Consider the following 24,670-nt stretch of genomic DNA (forward strand, 5'->3'; position numbering starts at 1 on the left):
ATAGCTTTATAGTGAAACCAAAATGGTGTGAAGGATGCAGTGGAAAAAGAGCTTGTCATACACCAGTCTCAGCTAATTGATTTCCAGCCACACTGCTGTGTGTAATTTGGCCTGTGTCGGACTCGCTGATTTCAAGGCCTGGAGCTGTTAAATCTATTCAGTTGTAAAACTTGGTTGTTGTTGTTTTGTTGTTTTTTTGTCTTTTCTGCAATTTATTAGTGTATTGTGGCCTTGCCTCATTTTTGTGGAGGAAGAGTGACGTGCCAAAATGTGCACTCTAGGAAACATGAAAGACGAGAGTCCTTGAGTTTGGGATGTTTTCTTCAGCAGAGGGGTAAACTATCCCCCAAAATAAGCTCTCTTGAATTAAACAAGCTTACATTTATACATGCCAATTAACCTTGCTTCTTGATTTCATGCACAGAAATGAATCATGGCAATATTTTTGTGAAATGCCCCAGGTTAAAGGTACCTTTTAATGTCATTAAACATTGGATTTTTCATGTTAATGTTATCTATCGACAAATTATCGTGACACGGAATATTGTAGCATGTTTGCAAAGTGAGTACAAAGTTTAGTCATTAATCTTCAGATTTCTGTAACGATGCCTCTGCGATAATTCCCTAAAGAGGGCCATCTCTCCTGGAGATTCAGACCATGATCCTCATACCATAATTATGTTCTTTGCAGTGGTCAGCCCATCCCAAGAGTGACCTACTCTGAGGAGGAGGTCAAGACCTGGGGGGTCATCTTCAACAAGCTGACCACTCTCTTCAAGACGCATGCCTGCCAAGAGTTCAACTACGTCTTCCCGCTCCTCCGCGAGAACTGTGGCTACCAGCCGGACAACATCCCCCAGCTGGAGGATGTTTCCAACTTCCTGAAAGGTAGGAGCTTGGAATGAGTGATGATAAATAATGTTTAAGATTCACTTATTTGTAATTGACAGATTGTTGGTGATTGAACCTATAACTTGTCAGGTAAGAATTAAAAAGGATGTTAAGCTGCCACTAAACCCATGGTGTTCGAGACAACTTAATGCCCTTCTCATTCTCAACAGACAAACTGTTGTAACACGTAGCTGGTTTTAATTTTCTCCTTACAGTGGCCTGACAGTTATCAAGTCAATCATGTGAGAGAAAATAGACTGTATTTAGTATAAAGCCCATCACATAAAAACTTAACTTTGAGGCCAGTAACATCCAAAAAGGAATAAATAATCACAAATATGAGATGCAGGCATGAGATTGAATGTGTATTGATTACCAGTACACACTTCTTTGTGAACCATTTCAGTTGTTTTTGTATGAATAGTCATGATTAGATCCTTTGGCTTGGAGAAATATATATATTTTTCTTAATCATAATTAATAGCTACAGAAAAATGAAAGAGACCATTTGGTTAACTTTGATATCGAATGTACATTATTCCAATTCACACATAACGACATTGTGTAGACCAGTTTATCATTATTATTATTATTTTTTTGTTGTTGTTCAAACCCAAATCTGGAACCAATTTCATTTTTATATGTTCATGTGTGTGTATGAAGGCGGGAATAATGCAGCTTATATTATCAAAGTGAAAGTTTAACAAATTTCACGAATGAACATGGATGCAAAACAGTGAACTGATGCCTGTATGAGACACTGGGGGTGAAAATTCCATTGACTTCAAAGTATGCATCTTACAACCTTCTGCTGCTTCCTTGTGACATGCTATTTCTCTCTCTCTTTTTTATACATTCTTTAAATTTTGTCTGGCATTGCCCATCAGACTGCACTGGTTTTACTCTGCGCCCCGTTGCTGGACTTGTTTCATCCCGTGACTTCCTTGCCGGACTTGCCTTCCGCGTGTTCCACAGCACCCAGTACATCAGACACCCCAGCAAGCCCATGTACACCCCTGAGCCGTAAGTACAAACTATTCACACACTGTCACACCTCTGTACATGTATGCACTCATGAGACATACTTTTAGTTTTTGTTGAAGAATCATATAAATGTACATGTGTTACCAAGTGCTACTTTAGTGATGTACCATAGTAATACCAGTCTGGAGAAAGTGATGTTGAATGTTTTGCCAGGAGAAAGAAAGATGCATGTACTTGTACGTGTTGTAATTTTTTGTGTCCCTCCTCTTATTGCAGGGACGTCTGCCATGAGCTCCTTGGTCATGTTCCACTCTTCGCTGATCCCAGCTTTGCCCAGTTTTCCCAGGTAAGTTCTATGCTGTCAGGTGGAACAGCTTAAAGGGCAGCGCAAGTAATTATGACAGGTTGTAAAGCACTCCTCTGATAAAATATATGACATGTAGTGTCATAGTTACAGCTTATGTATATCACTCACACAATTTAAAGAACATCTAAAGAGTGTTTTTTATGATGTCATATTTTATTTGAAAGTTTATGTGAGAATTTTGAGTTTGAAAATTGAGTATTGTATGGGTAAAATTCACTTGCATTGTAGGTATTTGTAATTACAATGAACTTTTGATCACTCTAAGAGATGTAAAGCTAGTATAGCAGCACATGAAGTGCCTTTGTAATGCATTTGTGAAAATGTAGGACAATCAAATGTGAGGGCATATAAACTTGGGAGGGGGGTGGGGGAGATATCGCTCACGTGATCTTTACAGTGTATTTTGTATTTTTTAATGGGCTTTGACATTGACTATGCTGGTTCAAAATTATGTGCTTTATGTGTTTTATCTTACAGCAAATAAAGCTTGTGTGTGTTGATGGGGGTTGGTTGTGGGTGTGGTGCATCTTCTTTGCACCATGTGAGTCTTTCAGGTGCCATTGACATGTGTAGGGGTCAAGCAGTGTGATCTCATTAATCTCAACATCCAGTTTCTGAAACAGAATGTTTTATCTGTCACGACTTATCTTCCGTTATATTGATTTCAGGCAAGTGTTTGTCGAGCTCTCAGCTGCTCTTTGGACAGACAACATGTAGCGATTACATACTGATTGCTGAGTGATAAAACATGCATTGTGTAGGTTACATTACTGAGCTCTATATCTTGAAAGGCATAATATGAAGTGCCCTAAAGATATGCTGTGCAGTATTTAGTTTGCCACAGTAAATTAGGAGCATTTTCAAATATATGCAGCATGATATACAGCTATTTTTTTTTTCTTTCAATGGGGAAAGGAGCAGAGGGGATGAAGAGGGGAAGTTCTTGGATCAAATGAACAGAATTGAACACTACATTTTATTATACTAACTCTATTTCTAATTTTCATTATAATAACAATAATAGGGAGCTTTAGATCTTCGACGCGAACGCTAAGACGACGCATCCTCCTGGGTTAGACAATCAAAACAGTCGTCTCATACATGGACAGAACACCATTTTTTGGCTAATTAACATCGTCTTAGCCTTCGTGACACAGATCTAAAGCACACTAATATTTCTTCATGTTCTGGCTAGCAAATATAAAAGCCTCCTACATTTGGGATTTATTTTTGCCACATGAGATGCATGTGACACTAGGGTTTCTCCTTGATTGCTCTTTGTTATCTCCCCATCTTATAATGCATGACCATCGGCAGCCATAGAGTATGGCTCAGGCTATACCTCACACCTTGTATGCACTTTTGAGCCCATCGCAATCTTCTGACAGCCAGCTTCCCCATTATATGAGCCAATGTTGATCAACAGTGTCAAGAGACAGCTAAAGCTGTTGTCTAAACAATTACCTGGTACCTGGTACTTATCTCTTGTTTCAAATTAAATCTCATGCCGAGAGAGATAAGCATAATTGGAATTGTTCTTACAGTAATTCTCTGACCACATGGAGGTCCGAAGGGTGACACATGCCAGCAATGGTCAATATGGTATGGGTCCCAGATGTGAACGATACATTGTGGTTGTATGTGAGGCCCCTGAAGAGATACTTACAATGTACAAAAGTTTATGACATGTAGTCGATGGAAGTTATAAGTTGTATCAATGTTGAATTTGTTTGGAAGCTTTGGTGTGTCTGTTGAGCCTCCCCCCCCCCCCCTTACCTGTGCTTCTGTTTGTTTTTAAAGTCACAAGCTGAGCTGTCACATGTGTTTATAAAACAGAAGATATTTGTAGATACAATGTATCATCAACAGTAATACTAGTTAGTGACATAGACAGCTGGTTTGTCTATGATAAAAATCTTTCGTCTCTGAGAATGCAAGTCATGTGGCTTCCACAGAAACTTTGGCCCGAATTCACGATGGTACAATCTTGTCCATGGTTTAAACCATGGACAAAGACCGTAGTTTTGTATGGGGCGCCAAGTGTCACATGGCCTATTTCGTTACAAAATCAGTCATTTCATCAATGAAATGACCATTTTGTTACGAAATGTTAACATTTCATAACGAAATGAACATTTCGTCGACAAAATGACTGATTTCGTAACGAAATGGGCATTCAAAACTACGGTCTTTGTCCATGGTTTAAACCATGGACAAAGATTGTACCACTTTTGTGAATTCGGGCCCAAGTGTCCCCAACATGTTCAGCATCTTGAAAGTTGTGCCTAGTCGGAGATGCAATGGTGTGAATGTCTTCTGTGACTTGTGTCTGATACATGACAGTACAACGTACCTAGGTACCTAATGTATTTTGCAATGTGCAATCCAAACTTATGGTTGTATACATTAATGCATACTGTAGTCTTATTTCCTGTACCGGTACCAATGTCAAAGCAACTGTAATTTCTTTGAGGAACATGGAACTATGAAAACAGCAATAACTTGAACCTGAGTAGATACATGTTGATGTATCTTTTGTAACACAAAGGTATTTATAGTTTTGTTTATGATTGTATCTGCAGTAGGGCCCTACATCACAGGAGAGTATTTGTGTGAAGTATGAATATTTCTTGTAAATGAAATGCTCAATATAACAGTTTTAGTTGTCTATTTCTTCATTACATTGCAGGAGATTGGACTTCTGTCCCTGGGGGCGCCAGATGAGTTCATCGAAAAACTTGCCACAGTGAGTTTTTTTATCCTGATGTACTTTCCCCCGTATGTGACGTCACAGTATTATTGTAGGACATAATGAAAATAGGAAGTTTGTTTTGCAAGATGAATTCCTGTCGTTATCTATGAGATATTCACTGACAATTTTGAAAACATTGATTGTTCAGGCTTTCTCTTTATCTCAGTTATCTCTAAGGTAGATAAATTCTTTATTTCCCCCCTGCCGCCTTATATGCGTGTATTGTACCTGATGATGGTATGTTTTGTAGTTTTACCCAAATTAACTCTCTCTTTGTATCACATATTCACAAAGATTTCTATTTATAGATAGAAATCCATTATTTTTTTTACATCTTTTGCAGTACTAAAGTAATTATTCCATGGGAGGCATGGAAGGCATTCATAATCCTTTCTGATATGCAAACTTTATGCAAAGACAATGGATAACTCAACATGTGTATTAAAAACTTGAATTATTAACTTGTAGGATACAAGGAATGTACTCAAGAGAGGCATACAGCTGAAGGGAAAAGATTAGTTTCTGTACGATGATGGCTTGATATTTTCATGTCTTCATATCCAACTCCCAGAAACCTTTTTTTTTTTTTAACAAATAGGGCATCCAAAGATAGTAGTGTACCTGATAAAGTAACCGTGCTTGCTGTGTTTTCATTTCATGTGGAGAGTGGTGAAGAAACGACTGTCATCATGAGCAAGAAAGTGTTGAAAAGAAAGTACTTATCACAGGCACGCAAATAAAAAATTCTCAGATATATTGCATCTATCATGCTTTCTCAGGATAGAGAATGGTGCTTATGAGAAAGATAGAATATCAGCCAGTCATCCATTACAAGAAGTAACCCATATTTGCCATGTGAGAGCTAGGCCTTTGTATGCAACTGATGTAATCATCTAAAGAAGAGTTGAAGAGATTTGTCCATCCTCATCCATACCTTCTTATCTTGTGCTCTCCAACAGTGCTATTGGTTCACGGTCGAGTTTGGGATGTGTCGTCAGAACGGTCAGATCAAGGCCTACGGCGCTGGTCTTCTCTCCTCCTTTGGAGAGCTGCAGGTGAGTCCGGCCCTGGTGATGGGATTTAGAATTGGACTTTTGTACTTCAGTTTGGGAGTAGATGGTATGCTGAGAATATTTTCTCTGACCCATGCGGGGTGATACACATGTTGTATTTTTTACCTGCCAGGACAGTCCACATTGCAGTCATTTTCACATAAAATGTGCAAGTTGCCTTTACAGAGTTTTATAGCAAGTTGTTAGATGCATCAACAGTTACCACATAAGCCTGTTAAAATCACATTACCAGACATAGATATCAATATATCATTTTTTTTAATTCTTCACTCTGTTGTGACAGTCGCATATTATATGAAATACCAATAATATATTGTTGGCAAAGACATTAGATGCCCACCAAATTGGCATAATACAATCAAGTGCTTGACAATCTCTGTGGCCTAACAGTAGCAAGCTGTGTTTGCAGGACATCCTACAGAGCAAATCTATGAATCTCCGTGGTATCCCAACGCTCCCTTGTCTTTAAAAAACAACATTGCCCTATAACACCCATATCTGTGCAAGACAGGGGCATGATCTGTACTTGGGACATCTGTCCTCATGTGCTTTGTTTGACCCCTGCACTTGTAAAAGTGAATCATGACAAGTTTTGAAATGCTCTTTGATGCATACAGTAGTTATGTGTTCACATGAATCTATGATTAGTAGGCCTACCCCTTTGTACCGTTTCAACGTCTGCAAGCAAAATGCTGCTGCTTTAATTGCGTTAATGGTTCCACAAGTATGTAAGGTAATTTTGTTCTTCCTCTTTCCCTCTTCAAATTAATTTCAGGGTCCAGTCGTCGTATGATTCAGTATGAACACTAAATTTAGATCTTATCTCTTTGGAGGCCAAATGAAGAATGTCCCCCCCCCCAAAAAAAAAAAAAAAAAAAAAAAAAAAAAAATTAAAGCAATCACCCCTTGCTAAGGACAGATAGTCAAACATAAAAGTCATGCTATCTCTGACAATATATCTCTGTTTCCCTCAAGTGCATGTACTTGAAAAATGTAATCAGTCATTGAGTGCCTATTCTATCTCATGATGTTTGTATACCATTATGAAATGTCAGAGGTTATATGTTTATCCTGCAAGACCATGTTAATGGGCATTGTCTGTAGTTGAGAGACAATTTTGCATGTCATAGTTCATAAAAATCTCTTCATAAGATTACAAAGGGTACAAGGTCTTTGCCAAGTCTTATGGCTTGCAAAGATTTTTGTCTATTTTCATCCACTATATATCAGATTCACTTACGGAATCAACACAATTACTCTTTCTTTTAGATAACAGTCAACTTTGCTTAACATAAGTGGACCTCGCACAAGTTGAAAACTTGTTAAAAATTAAAGGAAATGTATACCCAGATGCATATAAACATGTGTGAATTTATTGTGTAAGTAGAAATTCAGTTTATATTCAAAGAATTTTCTCCAGTCCCTTTGGATTCAAGGTAGCCGAGGTTGATTGTATTTATTTAAAAACATTTTCAGATACACTACACCACAAATGATCATACTGATATATCACAAATGAGTGCAGGTGAGTTCACTTTTCAATATGAACATATACAGTGCTTTGACTTGTAAGGGTGTATATATGCTTATTTGCTTTGGTCATTTGTCCTTTTCTTCCCTTATACATCAAGAATTAATCCAAGCGATAATGTATTCAAAATGATATTTTTTAATGAACATTAATAAACAAATTGAGCAAACATAGTAGTAGGAACACATACATAACTTTCAGTGTAATTTTCTGTTTGGCTAAACATTCCCAATCTTTCAGAATTGTCTGGTGTAGTGAATTCAATTTGAGATAAATATGAAATCATATTTGGCATCTTCATAGGAAGTAGCTCATGGTATGTGCATTTATACATATCATATTTCTCCTGCAAGTGGTAAATGATTGATTTCCTAGCAGGGTAGTGTTTCCATATTTTCAGCTTTCAATCTGTAAAGCTCTTTGTAAGTCACTGCTTTTGTCAACCCCAAAACAAACAATCTCATAGCATAATTTAACATACGGATTCCACTTCAGATAGGCTAGAATCTTCTGGTAAGTCAGAGTATGTATGCCAGAAATGTACAATGCAGCTTTTGCTACCCTATCAAGTGTAAAAGTTATGAGGTGAGTTCAGGCAAATTTTGTCACATAATAAAAAGCTCTGTCTCCTATTCTGTATTTTCTGTAACCTTCACACCAGGAAACTCATTTTACTCCTGAATAAAATGGAACAAGTATTTTTCAAGCCTGAAAACATAATACATGTTTAATGGTTGTATCATTTCCTCCCTCGCATATGTACTCTACTTCCATACACAACGTTTCTGGTGTGCATAGCTTGTGTGTGCAAGCTTTCAACAAATATTCACGAATGGCAACAGTGTTATAACTTACAGTGGAATATGAGAGGATTAACAAATATCCTTATATACCGTCAAGATGACTTCTGTAACAATGCTGTACCACTGTTGTACTTGTTATATCTGTCATGCCTCTTTTTCAACTTTCCTTGTTACTTTTTTTTTGTGGGGAGGTCATGGCAAGTCTCTACTCTGCCTAATCGTGCGACATCAATGATATAACAGAAAATACAGTTATCAAAACAGATTTGCCAAATGTATGCCTCATCATATTTCTGGCCTCTGTTGTTACCCCCTAATTACCCTGTCACTGACCATTTATCCATTTTTTTTTATAGGCTCAATAAGGCCTTCAAATTTTTTAAAAATAATTTTATTAGTTTGGTTTACCTACATTTAAAAAAGATGAAAATTGCTAAATGGAATAAAACATTGTATGCACATTATGAAATTAACCATGTAACTTGTAATACCACTTTTAATTCAGTCATGAAATTGCTGATATCCGTCGTTCTAATATCAACATCACAATTATACCAGATGATTCATTTTATTCCTCACCTACCCTTTGTGTATAACATTTCGTATTATGCTGCAAAAGTTGTTACTAGATTCAAAATGGGCAGCTAGGATAGTTTAGCAAAATGACTGGAAACAAGACATTAGTCTTACCCTGTTAAATTATGCTATTGATGTATGCTTTAATGCATTCTGTATTTTGGAGTCCAGTATGTGAATAGACCACTTTGAGAGTTTTTTTTTCACTGCATATGATATTTTGTCATGCAATTTAAGAGAAAAACAACAATCACTGATATATAATTCATTGATGAAGTCTGTGTCAAGTATGACACTATTACTCCAACTCACCTCACTTCAAATTCCCTGCAAAGGAATAAATGAACAAAATCATTATACATCTGTAATTTCCTCTCAACAGACTGTTGTAACCACAGCTTGAAGCAATTTCTTGAGAAATCATTTAGGGTTTGATTAACAAGAACATTACCATTAATTTTCAGACTATCAATGTTTTCACTTCAAATTTTTTTTTTTTCAAATGGTCATAATTTTTTTCCCCTTTTATCATTTGCAGGGTGTTGTTTCAATAGAATGAAAATGTTTGCTGCCCCCAAGCATTTACAGGATTATTTTGTAGGCATTGTACACCGTGTTCAGTCTAAATACAATTTAGACATTGATACTGATACATATACACAGACATTTTTCTGTCAATTCTGATACTTATGAATGCATCCCACCACTAGGAATGTTCAATGCTCCTGAAGGTTTTGATGCAAGCAAGTTAATGCTTATGAAGGTGAGTTATTGACATAAAGAAGGGGGGTTGTCCATCTGTTCAGCTTTCCTTCGCTCAACATCTTAGTCCCTTCAATGCATGATGTGGAACTCTGTGTGTGTCCTGTCTATGCAGTACTGTCTGTCGGATGAGCCAGAGGTGCGACCTTTTGACCCTGAGAAGACCTCGACAACACCCTACCCGGTCACCAAATACCAACCCATCTACTACTTGGCAGAGAGCTTCCAGGATGCCAAGGAAAAACTGAGGTGGGCAGCATTTATTTTGAAGTTATACCCTTGTCCCCTACCCAGAGGTCCACAAGTGAGAACTCATTATAAGTGATCATGCTTTAATCACCCTCCACTTAAGAACTTTTGAGCAGTTTCCCCATCTACATAATTCATACCAGTTGTCGGAAGGATTTGTCAAATCTTGATGTTGACCTATCAGGGATGTGAGATTTCAGAGTTTCAACTGATTTCAGATTTTTTTCCTCTGCTGGCCTAAAACCCATTTTTCAGACTTTTTGGCAATTCAGATGCATTGAAATGTAAAGTGGAATTACAAGCCCATAGGAGAACATTCCTGGAATGATCAGCCCGTGGGCAAACATTCCCGGAATGATCAGCCCATGGGCAAACATTTCCAGAATGGTTAGCCGATGACGGAAAGTTCCCAGAATGGTTTGCCTTTGGAGAACATTCCCAGAAAGGTCAACACATGTTAGAATGTTCTCCAAATGGTCAGTCCATTGAGAATGTTCCCAGAATAGTCAGCCCGTGGGAGAATGTTCCCAGAATGGTCAGCTCATTGGAGAATGTCTCCAGAATGGTTGGCTCTTGGGCAAACATTTCCAGAATGGTCAGCTCATCTGAGAACATTAAAAGATTGGTCAGAGCAAGGAGGTTCGAGAGATGGAGTCACAACAGTCTTATTCGCATTGATCCCATGCTCGAAGCCACCACTCAAAAATATTTGAAGTATGTGTCAAACTGGATCTGCCGCTCAGATGCGAGAACAATTGACTCGTGTCTCATTGCGTAATCACCAGCCACTTTCCAAGAGATATGTCTTTGTGATGGTAATTACTTTTCGCTATCCCTACTTACAAACGATGGGCGGTTGACAATGGTAAAGGCACGGGGGTGCGCGAATAGAAATTGCTCAAATATTGCTGAAATAGATATCAAAATTACTGGACTGTATGTGTCTGTACGCTAATCTGACATATTAATTTATAAAGAACTATACTTGAAGATGATACCATATTAGTTTCATTCTGCGGAAATAAGGAGAAAAGTGATAAACCGGCTTTCCATGAGGGTAAAATTTCAAACACTTTCACAAAATACAGTTCAGATCTACACTTTTGCACATATTTTCGGACGGAATTGACTTTTGCTTTATATGCTTTATCATTAGGTGAAATTTCATTGCATTTGATATATAAACGAAGAGCATATACCCGATATTATGTTAGCGTTAAAAATGGATCTTCAGATTGCTCAGAAAGATGGCGGCTTCAAGCATCGAACATCAAAGGCACAAATGCACCTGTGGAATTCTTTTGTCCATCCATAGAAAACTGACAGCTGATTGAATAATTATAGTCAGATGTAACTCCATCTCTCGAACCTCCTTGGTCAGAGCATGTCAAATGATTCTCTCTCAAACGATCATGTTTATCCAAACGTTCTCTGGTACTTGATTAATTCCTGTATTGTAAACAAATTATATTGTATCTAAAATTTCATCATTGTTCTCATTTCGATTTCTGATGTCTCTCTCTCTCTCTCTTCCAGTACTTGGGCCGCAAAGATCCCACGGCCGTTCTCAGTTCGCTACAACCCGTACACTCAGTCTGTGGAGGTTCTTGATCAGAAGGAACAACTGAAGAACCTGGTGTGCAACGTGAAAGGTAGAGAGATGACAAGACCGAAATCTGATGTTCATTTGTCCCTAATTCATTTTGCTGCTTTGGGCTTATGGGGAGGACATTTGCAAAATAGACAGTCACAGGCACTAAGGCCCAAATTTTAAAATTTGCAGATTGAATCAAATCACTGGTTTAGATTCAGTCCATGGACTGTAACAGTCCAAAATAGGTATGCCTTTCACACGTTCACGTGCATCTGACTCTTGCAACTTCCAATAGCTATACGTTGAGTAAGTCTTGCAAATGCAGTTTTGTTAAGACAGTCACACTTTGGAAAGGTTGCATATAATTGTTATGGAAGTATTCATAGAAGTTATCATGCGGCTAGTATGGTGAGTGTAGTCAGTTTAGACAATTTCACCTCCATTGAAAGGGATATTGATTTTTTTTTTTAAAGAAACACAGTGGAAAAAGAAATTGAAAATAGCCAAAGTCTGAGCAAAATTATTCATATATCGGGCACAGATGAATAATTTAAAGCCAGTAAATCTTCTAACATGACATCCAGTGAGAACCATGAAATAGCAATCCTAGCTACATGCCCAAATGTGTTTTTTGCTTAAGAATATGGTTAATCATATCCACCATGAAATCAATGTGTGAAACATTTCTTGAACTTGCATGAATCAGTCAAACTTTGCATTTGTTGTAACTCAATATTCATGATGTTTGAAGCATTACATATCTTGGCAAGAAAATATGAAACTATATAAATATAGTAACAGTTCATGTTAGATGCAAAGGTAGACACTGTATATCACTCATACCACCAAGGTAACTGCTTTGAGCCTCCTGTAGAAGGCTTTGGCAGAGGTTGTGCCATCAGGATAACAGTTTTATTATTAATTCCTATGTGCTCACCAGTTTGCCCATTGATCATGCTAACTTGAAATTGAACTTGAGATTCATTGAACATGAGATTCATTGTTTTCACAATAATTCAAAACTTAGATATGAAAATCAAGTATATTGTATGATCTCTTTCAATCATATTCTAGTGTAAGTCAGGTTTTGGTTAGGGAATCTTATTTGAGAGCTGTTGCAAAGTATGATTTGTGAATGGTTAAAATGGCAAAATTTCACAAAATTTGTGAAGTTCTTGCAAGGAAAGTGTGATGCTAGTGTACTATCACTTTTACTGAATTCTTTTCTTGGATATTTTTGTTTTCAGCTGATCTGACCATTCTGTCTGAAGCCCTGGACAAGCTCAAGTGAGGAGTCACGGACAAGGTGTGTGTGTGTGTATGTGTGTGTGTGTGTGTGAAAGAAAGAGGTAGAGAGTGAGAGAGAGAGAGAGAGAGAGAGAGAAAGAGAGAGAGTTTGTGTGTGTGTGTGTGTGTGTGTGTGTGTGTGTGTGTGTGTGTGTGTGTGTGTGTGTGTGTGTCTATGTTGGAGATGGAGAGATAGACAGAGAGATACACAACGAAACAGCATAAGGTTTGTCAAATTCCACATTGCATTGGCATCTTTAAATAGACCAGTTCATAATTCCACTTTGCGCATGAGCAGAAAAAGGTCATTTGTACCAACATGCATTTTATTAATTCACTGAGACAAGCATCTGTGATTTGATGATTATTCATCTGATCCTTATCTAAATGGTGCTCGACAGCACATCCACTGGACAGCAAGCCTGGTATTTGGCAATATCAAAAGAAAAAGGTTGTTATTGCATTCAATACAAAACAATGAAATTAATGCCTGCTATAATGTCAACTGACAGACTATTCTGGTCACCAGGTTTAAACGCAAGTTCACTCTTTGTTTGAAAATGCATTCCATAAGTTGTTACATCCGGCAAGCTTATGCATTATCCCCGATTTGAAAAATGAGGGAAGAGCCTAAACCAACTGAGAAAAAAAGAAAGGACATTTGTAACAATGTGTATGTTGCTCGTTTGGTACACATCGATGAGTATTAATTTTGCTCTGAGCCACATGTATTGACCAAAATTAATTTGATCCAGGAACCAAGGCTAAAGCAGGCCTTAGCAGCTCAAAGTTTGATGTAGTTATGAATGTGATTGTGAGAGGGAGAGTGCCAGAAGTCATGACATGGCTGAATGACCAACAGGAATTTAGCTCATTGTCAAACATTTAGGAGTGTGTGCAGTGCAAATTCTCTGTGTGCTGTTAAAGTTTTGTCCATTCTGCTGAAGATTCTGGATTTATCACTTACTCTCTCATAAAGACAAATTATGAATCGGTCTTTTTCTCTTACTCATTTTGTTAACTATTTGTGTTTGTGTTTCTTTGGATTAACATGTACTGGTTGGTGTGGAAAAAGTTGTGATACTTTTGCTTATTTTATAGGAGCCCATTATAACAATCATTTGTATACAATGTACAATTGTATTTTACATGCCTATTCTTATTTTAAACAAAAAGATTTTATGTATTCACCATTCCCTGAAATAAATATGCTTCATAATGTGTGTAATGCATGTATTCCTGATCACTTTTGAAGTTAATTAAATAAGGCTGCACTAAAAGCCTTGTGTTTCGAGGACCCAATATGTCATGTAGATGTTTGCTTTGTTATCAAATGATTTGTATTCAAGATCATGGAAAAGACTTTCATAGCAATTTTGGCTTACCCAAATTCAAATTTTGGCACTTTATTTTCCAGAGTTAGTCAATATAACAATGTCTTCACATGATGTTGCCAAGTGATCATAATTGTATTTTGTATGTTCAAACTGATTACTTTACACAATTATGATATGCAAATTATAAGAGTGAGTGTCAGAACAGATAATTTTTGTCTTGTAAAAGAGATAATCATTGACAATTCTTACTTCCACCTTCTTCCTTCTTGATGAAAGAAATGATAGATTCAATATCCAAAGCACAAAAACATGCGATATTTACAATATTGTTCAGGGAACAGCCTTATAATTCTTGTTGTTAAATTGTCCATGAGAGATGTTATCGAAGTATATATATTCTGATTACAATATATTTTTCTATATCTACACAGTATTTTTTCTCATTGTTCATGGGAAATGTCGCGGAATTGCACAAAAGATTTGAATACCTGCTGTAAATATGCTTCATGATTATAATAAGAGCAGTGTAGGTTGTACCAAGACAATGTACGTTGAAATTTGAATTAGAGACATTTTTTAAAAATAATTTTGTTTTCTCTATCACTAGAGAAAAGATTATGCTGATACAAATGAAACGAAAATAAAAAAGCACTGATATTTTGAAAGTTGTTTTTATAGTTGTTTTTGCCAGTATGAATCATGCCATTCATGATGCAATATTAACTTGTAAACTGGAAAATTTACCAGTATAGAAATTATCAGAGTTTGTGCTCTATTGATCTGGTGAGAAAATAGGATATGTCTGCTTTTTGTGGATATATCAACAGTTTTGAGATTCTCATATTCAAGAGATAATGATCCAAGTTTACTAAAACTGATCCTCAGCTAATAGGAAAAAAAAATACTTAGTAATTACACACAAATGTTCACTTTTACAGTACACATTCGATTGTACAATAATTTTAAATGATTATTATCAAATCTTACATTTTCCAGGCTTTGCATTGGGTGTCCTGTTACTTTCAGAAATACAATATTATTGTTAATAGTTGTGCATAAGATAGCTACTTCTGTTTAGAGATACAGGAACTAGCTCTGTCTGATCAAAGTTTTTAGCTGACAAATGCCACCTTTGAAAGTCTTTTTTGTGGAAGTGAATTTGCATGAATACATTTTAATCATTGATTTGAGGTTGATAATCATAGTTTTATTTTGCCCTAAGATGAACAACTTGCCATTGCTGAATTTGCATATGAAATACATATATCATATGAGTAGCCCATGCTTTTGAATCATAAATTTGACATACCCAAGCAGAGTGGGCAAGAACCTTTGTAGGTTTGTGAGACAGTGGGAACTTTATATCTGATTTTAGATTGCTCATGCGTTCGATAAATGTGTGCACATTTCAAATATGTTAGCATTTACTCACTTCAAGTGGTTGTTCATCTTAATGTATGTATGTGTATCTTTTAAACAGTAGCGCCTTGTTTCCTTATTGTTCGTACACGTGCGGGTGTACTCAATTCAAGACATTCTTGTTTTCTGTGATAATCTCTGTCTTCAACCACATTATTTTTATCAAATTGTAAATAGATGGCATCGTTGGGAATGGTTTCATCAAGGGGTTTTCAGCTAATTGACAAATTGACTGCCAAAAAAGGAAAAAAAAAGGGAAAAGAATATCTGTATGTGTGTTTGTATGTGTAGTACTTTGGACTTTTATCTTGTATCACTCATTTGCAGCACCAGCATTAAAAGGCAGTATGAAAAAGATGGAAAATACAAACCTTCAAGTCTAATGTCGTTTATTTTTTTCTTATTGGTTTATAATGGTATTGCTTCCTGTAACTTTGCTACAACTGCTTCAGCTATGACATTTTGTGCATTTTTCAACCACACAGTATATTACAACATCAACATCAACTACTGCCACTACTACTAGACTACAACAACAACAACAACAACTACTACTACTACTACTACTACTACTGCTACTACTACTACTACTACTACTGCTGCTACTACTACTACTACTACTACTACTACTATATTCTACTACTACTACTACTACCACTACTACTACTGCTGCTACTGCTACTACTAATACTACTACTACTACCACTACTACTTGTACTACTACCACTACTAACTACTCTGTGTTAGTATTAGTACTACAGTTTGTATAAATGAATGAACAAATGAATCAATACATTTATTATCCAATGGAATAATAACCATTGTACACATTTACAGTCATCTACTTCTACCACACTTTTATGACTACTACTTCTGTTGTTACTATGCACTCCAGCGACCACTTGTAATGTACTACATATAACCAACAACACTCTGAGGAGTGGTACTTGTAGTAAACAGTATGAAAGAGATGGAAATAAGTACCTACAAACCATTAAATTCAACGTCATTCATTTATATCAAGTTTCTCACTGTAATTAGGGTACAAGAAGAGAAAAAGAATACATTAAAGGGGTCTGGACCAGTTCTGCAAAATCATCTCCTCATGTATGCCGGTTTTGTTCAATCTGATCTGTATAACGAGATTCAGCTGTGAGCCCCAAATTTCCCTGCAGATTCTGGTTGTTGTGAGTCTGAGGGTGATGACCAACCTTACCATAGTAATACATCAAAATTGTTACAAATATACAGTGTTTCTATTTCAGGTATAAGGTAGAGGATCTTATTCAGTCGTTTCACTTTTATTCATGCTTCCTTTGTATTCCTTATGTAATGTACTTCGATACAATATAAACCACTGGGAGTAACTTTCGTGGTGGTACTGTACATGTAGTGGCGATGGATGTATAGTAGAACCATTTGATAACTTAAAACGGTAAAAAGAGTGAATAATGTTGTAAAGGTGATAGAATGGTTCGATCAGTGAAGATGAAAATGACGCGTGCAAGATCAATTTTCAGGGGCGGATCCAGGAATTCCGTAAAGGGGAGGCGCCTTAACAGTGTACAAAATTAAAGGGAGGCGGGGCGTACCCCCATTTTTTCTTTTTATTTCTTATGTTTTAACAAAAAAAAAAAGTAAAGAGGAGACGCGCGTCCGGTGCAACCCCTCAAGCTGGATCCGCCACTGATGTCTATGTGTATCGATAGTCCTCTAATGAGGAAAAATGTACATAAGATTATCAAAGGGGCTGTGATACTCTTTACTTCGTCACATATTTCGCCTTCGATAAGAAAGAAACGGAAATTTGAATGAAAGAAAGGACGGCTTTACTCCTTCGCGCCAGGCTGCTGAGGATACATGTAAGACGACGCAGATATTATGTAGGCGATGAATACATGTTCTTTGAAGGCACCAAATGAAAACAAAGTTGTTAATGTACAGATATTGCATTCTGCGTGCATGATCTTTTCGAGTAATTGCATCACAAAAAGGCCTGTTACTGCCGTCACGTATAGATCGATATTTTCAAAGTAATAGTCTGCTCATAGGTCTACACTATAATGCGATGCGTTGTTTTGTTCTGAGATATGACGTCACATCAGGGGTGTGTAGTATCTTACATTGCGGTCGGTTACTTTGAATAACAAAGTGTTTTCGTATTATTGTCGGCTCTACGCTATGGACGCAGACACAGTTAACAACGCCTCATTTGCAGATCTTACAACCAAAGTTTTGAAATTTGGGAGCGAGCTAATTTAACCTACAACTTTCTTCGCGCGCGCGTTTGTCCATAGACCAAAGAGATTATAATCTCTTTGCCATAGACACTGATAGTGCAATTATGCAATAACATCCGGTGCCACCTTCATAACGTCATCACTTAGCGCCTTGTGTCTTATTGTATCATAGTTTGACACGTAATATGACATCATCCAACGTCTGTTAAGGTCTTAAAGTGTAACCCGGTCTTAAAGTGTAACTCGATGCCTAGGCTTCTGAAAATGTGTCAGAGCGATGCGTATGCAGCGGTCGAGCACACATTTCGTTGTGCCAATCTCCCATGGGAGAGAGGCTCAGTGCCAGTGGTCCTGTGGTGCAGACTCATTTACGACCTACAAGGGTGTGTGCCTGCAAACTAGCGGTATATCATGATAAATAATACATTTGTCATCATCAAGCACGTTCATTTCAATTCAATTCAATTGAATTCACTAGTTCTTCAATATGATATAAATGAAATCTTTAAAGAATACAAACTACTTAAAGGCAAAGGACCTTACCTTGTCACCAACGAAATAACAAAATTCATGTCAAGAACTATAGTATTACAGATTAATAACACGTACTGAAGAACGTAGGAGTTCACTAGAAAGCAATAGCTTGACATGTACTCCTCAGAGTATAACCTTTCTAAAGAAATAGATTAGACGAAAACTGGAGAGAGGAAAAGAAAGGAAACAAACTTCTTCTTTCTTTTTTTTTTTTTGCACAAAGAACTAAGGAATGAAAATAGTTACTATACAACGCAGCACACCACATCTCGAGACATACGAGCACGGACAATATGAGGACAAGATGCCTGTACTTCAGAATATAATAGGAAGGGGGATGCAGACATGAACTATAGGTTTGATACATTAAAAGAAAAAGAACAAAATGAAGAAAAAAGAACAAAATCAACGATAAATAGAACAATTACGATTTTTTCATAATGTATTTCTCATTTTGTTTGTATGATTTATTAATTTTTCTTCGACATATTTTGCTATAAATTATGAATCAAAATCATTTTCAGCGTTCAGCGAAATCTCAGAAAATATCAGATTACTATGTACATGATTTTTAAAGGAAAAAAATGAATGTGCACAATAATTCTATTATCAAAATATATTGCATTACCAAAATTAATGTGCAAATAATTACATAAGAAATTATGGATTTTTTTGGTATACCTTCTTCAATAATAAGAACCAAATGATAGAGTTAGGCAAAATTAATATATAGTTAAGTTAGAAGCTTCATGTTAGATTATGGCGGTATCCAGGCGTGTCCATGGTAGGGGGAGGTAGAATTTTCACATTTCCAGCATCTTCTTGAAAAATATAATTATGACATACACATCTCAAGTAAACTTAAATTTGGGAGATAGCATCCCTGGGTAAAGGAATCTCACTTTGTTTGATGGGGCACCAAATCCAAAGACCTCAACATACGGGACTGTTTGAACAAAATACACCCAAATCTTCTCCAGAACCAGAAGTAACAGAGTTGATGCAATGCTATATTAGAAGGTGAATGTATGAATGATATTTTTTTTTCTTTTTTCTTTTTTTTTAAATTCAAGTTCCATATTCCACATTCCATATTCAGGTTTCATATTCCATTTGATTTCGGAGTAAAATATGTATAACACAACATTCAATTTTAGACATAATTTCACAAATGTATAAGGACATGTAATAAAATTATGTGTAAATATGAGGAACCTACTAAAAAGCAATGCTTGTGATGTAGGTTCCAAAGAAATAATATAAGCGTTTAGTACTACATGCTAATTACGAAAGATGACGAAACACAAGCGAAAATCGGTATGTCGAGATTATAATAAACTCTACGGAATGTACAAAATAGTTTATGATGTTCAAGGTAAAACTCAGGGATTCAATGCTACTAATTGCTCCGTTGGTCAAAGATATGTGGTCAAAATGATGTCACTCGAGCGAGGCATCATTGCAAATAAGAACAGATACATCAAAATGGTCACAGCAAGTAACTATACATAAGAATTTAAAAAATTGGCTTTTAGATTTTGCTTAAAGGAACTTAGAGAACTTGATTGCAGCCGAACAGAATCTAACTCATTCTAGAAAGAAGGACCGGTAGAAGTAATTGTCTTAAGGGCTAAGACGGTACGAACGGGGGGAAAGTGATATGATCCACTTTGTCTTGTAGGGTAACTATGAATTTCACTGTTTTTAACAAACATTAAGGAAAATAAACTAGGAAGATCGCCAATGCTCAACTTATACATAAAAATTCCAACGTGATACAAATACAATTTTTATTTGCTATGTCGGATGGGGGGGGGGGGGGGAGGAGGAGGGTAATGTTCATATTTTTGACATCTTCTTGAAAAGATTTTTACTTTACATGGCAGGTAGCAACCCCAGAGTAATTCAACACCTAACACTGTATTGTTACATAAACAATGTAACGGTTTTGCTGGCTTGTAACTCTTTCTTTGTGGACTTTTATTTGCTCAATTTTTGCCTATAGCACATTCCTGACTGTTTTACATCCCAAGATGAGGAAGGTCCTCCGTGGTTTTTCACTTTAAAACCCCAGATGATGGCCACTGATGCAGCGAAGGAAAGTGATTTCATCATTTTTATTGTCTTTCTTTTTTTGCTGATCGGTGATGTATCTATACTGCTTGTATGGTAAAATCCACAATTATATCTGGAACTGCAAACTTCATTCCCCATGCTTTCACTTTTCTTTTTATTTTATCTCTGCTTTCTTTCTTGATGATTTCCTTATTTCACATTTGCAAAATCAGCCACGATTAATGGTAAACAAATAAGTATGTTTTCGAAGGTGTTTGTTGATACATTATACCAAACAGAAACAATAATAAATGATAGAAAAGAACTGCTCACATAGGACCTGACGTGTAGACCTACATATTGGTATCTGCTCCAAGTAATGTGCGGTTTATTGCACATGATTGTTCTCGAAAACACCCCACAAAATATCCTGCATACAGAAATGATCATCCCTATTGTGATTATTAAGTGTACAAACATTTTACAAGTCATTATGATAAGGAAAAGTTGCTTGGTATATCAAATACTATTGTAGAGGTTTTAACATCTACAAGTATCATATTGCTGCTTAAAGTCATACAAGACACTCGCAGCATGCACATCACGCGTTAACAACACACTGACACGAGACACTCACATATATGAAGTTATACATAGATTAGCTGCCAAACCAAATTGTGAAAAGATGGCAATTTTCACTTCTTAAATTTAGGTTGCCAGTATGATGGTTTGCACACATACTTGTCATTCCACCCCCCCCCCCCCTTTCAGTGCTATTTAATCCGTCATCTCCTCATCTGTCATCCACCTCTTCATCTATAACGCCTCTTAAGAAATAAGCGCACTTCATACTGTATTATAATGATGGAATCTCGTAAGTAGGGAAGAAAATTATAATATTTCGTTATTTATGACATGTTGAAATATAGGCATGCAAAATAAATGTACTTTTTCTATTCTAAAACCATAGCAAATATAAAAGCTCTGATATAAATGAGTTGGTAAGCTTTGAAAATATAACGTGATTCTGCTGACAGTCGCTTATACACACTGCACAGTATACCAAATCCTTTCCGAGCAATACAATATTAAAATGTATCTTGACATGACGTGCATCATACATAAATAAGGTTGGTCACCTCAGAGTGACAATACATGTGTATGTACGTTTTACAGTGTGCAATAATCTACTTTGATAGTTCAAGGGAAACATTGCACACACGTATGTTATGGAGCCCATTTCAGTCCCCTCCTGAGCATTCAATCACGGAGTCAATCATAGTTTATTTCCAATCATCGAAAATCAAAAAAACTTAGTACAAAGTATACATGTGATGAAATAATATTATTCAAACGTTTGCAAAAGGTTCATGTAATATACATGTATATACGAGACAAATTATAGAACGACATATAACATGTAAAATATTTAGGAAAAACACTGTATAAATACTTCGTGGGCGAGCGGAAAATAAATTCGATTATGGAAAATAGTGATCCACTAAAAAGCAAAGCTTGTCGGACGTGGATCGCTAGACAAATAATGAGTAACTGATATACTATTATATAACAACATGTAATTATTTTGAGATACACCGGTTGGGAAAAAAAAATATAGAATACCAATGCTAGTGCCCGGACACTGCTCACTGAACCACGTGTACCGGGAAAATATAACAAAGACAACACGTTCGTACACACATTCGATTACCCCACACGCATACACTGTAAGACGCGAGACAGTACCGAGAGGAGAGAAGACGGTAACAATACAAGTCTACGAAGAACAAAAGACGGTAACAATACAAGTCTACGAAGATCAAAAGACAGGAAAGGAAGAGGAGAGAAGAAAGAAGATAAGTCTGCAAACAGAACACGCCAAGTGCTGCGACATCAGGACAGGTGAAAGCTCAAGCATGAATTAAAACAATTTAAATTATCTAAGATAATAAATAGAAAGTAAATGTTTTCTGAGTTTGTATTTAAATGTAACAAATTTGGGGGAATCTTTTAAACTATTATCTAAATTATTCCAAAGTCTGGGTCCGGTATAAAGAAATGTATTTTGGGCATGTGCGGTTCTCATTAATGGAAGATGAAATTCGTCGGATCGTCGCGTGGGATAGTTATGAACATGACTGTTTCGATGAAATTAATCGTGGAATATTTTAGGTAAAGAGTTACTGTTGTAATTAAACATGAACTGGCCAAGTTGAAACACATACAAATCATTTACTTTTAATATTTTATGGTCAGAAAACAAAGCATCTGTATGTTCTCGGGTATGTAAATTAAAAACAATTCTTAGCGCTTTCTTTTGCAATAAAAGAAGTTTATCAAGTAACATCTGATATGCATTACCCCAAGCAAGAATCCCGAAGTTTAAATAAGGTAGTATCAAACTAGAATAAAGAGTTAATAATGCGGATGAAGGAAGATAATATTTTAATCTATTCATTACGCCAATGTTACGTGATATAATTTTACATATGTTATCAATATGATTCCTCCATGAAAGCTTGTTATCGACGCAAACACCAAGCAATTTAAAAGAAGAAACTTCTTCTAAAGGAGAAGTATCAAATGGTTATTTTGCCTGGGAGGCTATCTAAAGAATTACTAAAAAGCATAACTTTTGTTTTTTGAATATTTAATGACAAATCATTTGCGTATATCCATTGTATAACCTTTTTCAGTTCTTCATTGACTGTTCTTATTAACATGTTTGGGTCAGAGTGAGAAAAAAAGGTTAGAGTCATCCGCGAATAATACGAATGATACAAAATGTAGTTTCTCCGAGGATCTATGAAAACCATTAATATAGATAATGAATAACAATGGGCCTAATAAACTCCCTTGTGGAACACCACATGCAATTGTTTTACTTTGAGAGTCAAAGCCGTTGACATGTACAAATTGGGATCTTTCTGATAGGTAACTCGTGAACCACTCCAAGGCCTTTCCACGTATTCCATAATGAGACAGTTTGGCAAGAAGTATTCCGTGGTTAATCGTGTCAAAGGCCTTGGAGAAGTCCAAGAAGATACCTATTGTGTGTGAAAGCGTGTCGAGTGCGTGTGTGACTTTGTCGATGAGGGCAAGTAGTGCGTGTGTTGTGCTGTGATTTTCCCTGAATCCAAATTGAAAGTTTAAGAATATGTCGCAGGTTTTAAGAAAACGTACTGTCCTGATATAAACTATTCTTTCAAAAATCTTAGAAATAGAAGATAATAAAGATATGGGTCTACAGTTATTGACATCATCCTTCTCCCCTTTCTTGTAAATAGGAATTACTTTCGCAATTTTCATGCTATTTGGCACATGGCCACTTGTAAGCGATGAGTTGTACTAAGGGATCCACTATTTGAGGAATTGTGTTTTTTATCAAATAGTTGTCAATTCCGTCATGGCCAGGACTTTTTCCTTCTTTCAAATTAGCAACAATCTTAACTATTTCTTCGTTATATGTTGGGTCAAAAAATATAGTTTGGGAGTTAGGTGTATCTAAAAAATTATTAAAAGATTTACTAGAAAGAGGAATATTTTGAGAAAGATTTTTTCCAATTGAAGAGAAAAAGTCATTGAAAATTTCCGCCATTGTTTGGGAGGGGAGGATTAACACACTATTCTTTTGAATTACACATCGACTGTATTGCGTCATATGCCATCACTGATAATGCCCTTTTCGACAATGCAATGCATATTATGTTTCTAAATCTGCCCTCAAAGGCTCTAATGTGTAAGATTCCATTATGATTACTCAAAAGCTGAGAAAATATCTTTAGCGAATATTTATTAAGACACTGAGAACAAAAAGAGCAAAAACCCAGCCTATTACAAATTCCGAATTTGCTTGTGTCTAATGGTAACAGTGAACATTTACATACAATATTTTTGCACACTAATGCATCAAATAAAAAAAGGAATTATATGAATAAACAAATACGTGCTGATAAAAAGCTGAAATACCCGTGAAATCGTGAAATAAATGACTATAGAAATGGCAAGATTGAAACCTTGTCACACTCCCAGGTACAATGACTCTCCAAAGTAGATATTTAACAAACTTAATGTTTAAATAGAAAACTTTTCATGGAGGATACTTTGGCAACTGAATGCAACTTACATTGTAAATTTTGACGATCGTAGAATATGTACAGATTATTAGTTTATTTAGATACCGTCACACACTACTACAACAAATACAATACTACAG

The 24,670-nt window shown here is 36.2% G+C and overlaps 1 protein-coding gene across 1 annotated transcript in view; it reads left to right on the forward strand.

Annotated features, from left to right (window-relative positions):
* LOC139709361 (protein henna-like) overlaps positions 1-12,963 on the forward strand; it is a 32,987-nt gene extending 20,024 nt beyond the window's left edge. Inside the window, exons 6-13 of the mRNA XM_071621322.1 lie at positions 692-888; positions 1,779-1,914; positions 2,152-2,221; positions 4,932-4,988; positions 5,954-6,049; positions 9,855-9,988; positions 11,525-11,640; positions 12,830-12,963. Coding sequence (XP_071477423.1) covers positions 692-888; positions 1,779-1,914; positions 2,152-2,221; positions 4,932-4,988; positions 5,954-6,049; positions 9,855-9,988; positions 11,525-11,640; positions 12,830-12,873 — 850 coding nt within the window. The 3' untranslated portion in view covers positions 12,874-12,963. The remainder of the gene's footprint in view (positions 1-691; positions 889-1,778; positions 1,915-2,151; positions 2,222-4,931; positions 4,989-5,953; positions 6,050-9,854; positions 9,989-11,524; positions 11,641-12,829) is intronic.
* The last annotated feature ends 11,707 nt before the right edge of the window (positions 12,964-24,670 follow it).

This window comes from Diadema antillarum, unplaced genomic scaffold (genome assembly GCF_040938485.1).
Source record: "Diadema antillarum isolate AM-2024a unplaced genomic scaffold, OU_Dant_1.0 scf00000037, whole genome shotgun sequence".
NCBI classification, from domain to species: Eukaryota; Metazoa; Echinodermata; class Echinoidea; order Diadematoida; family Diadematidae; genus Diadema; species Diadema antillarum.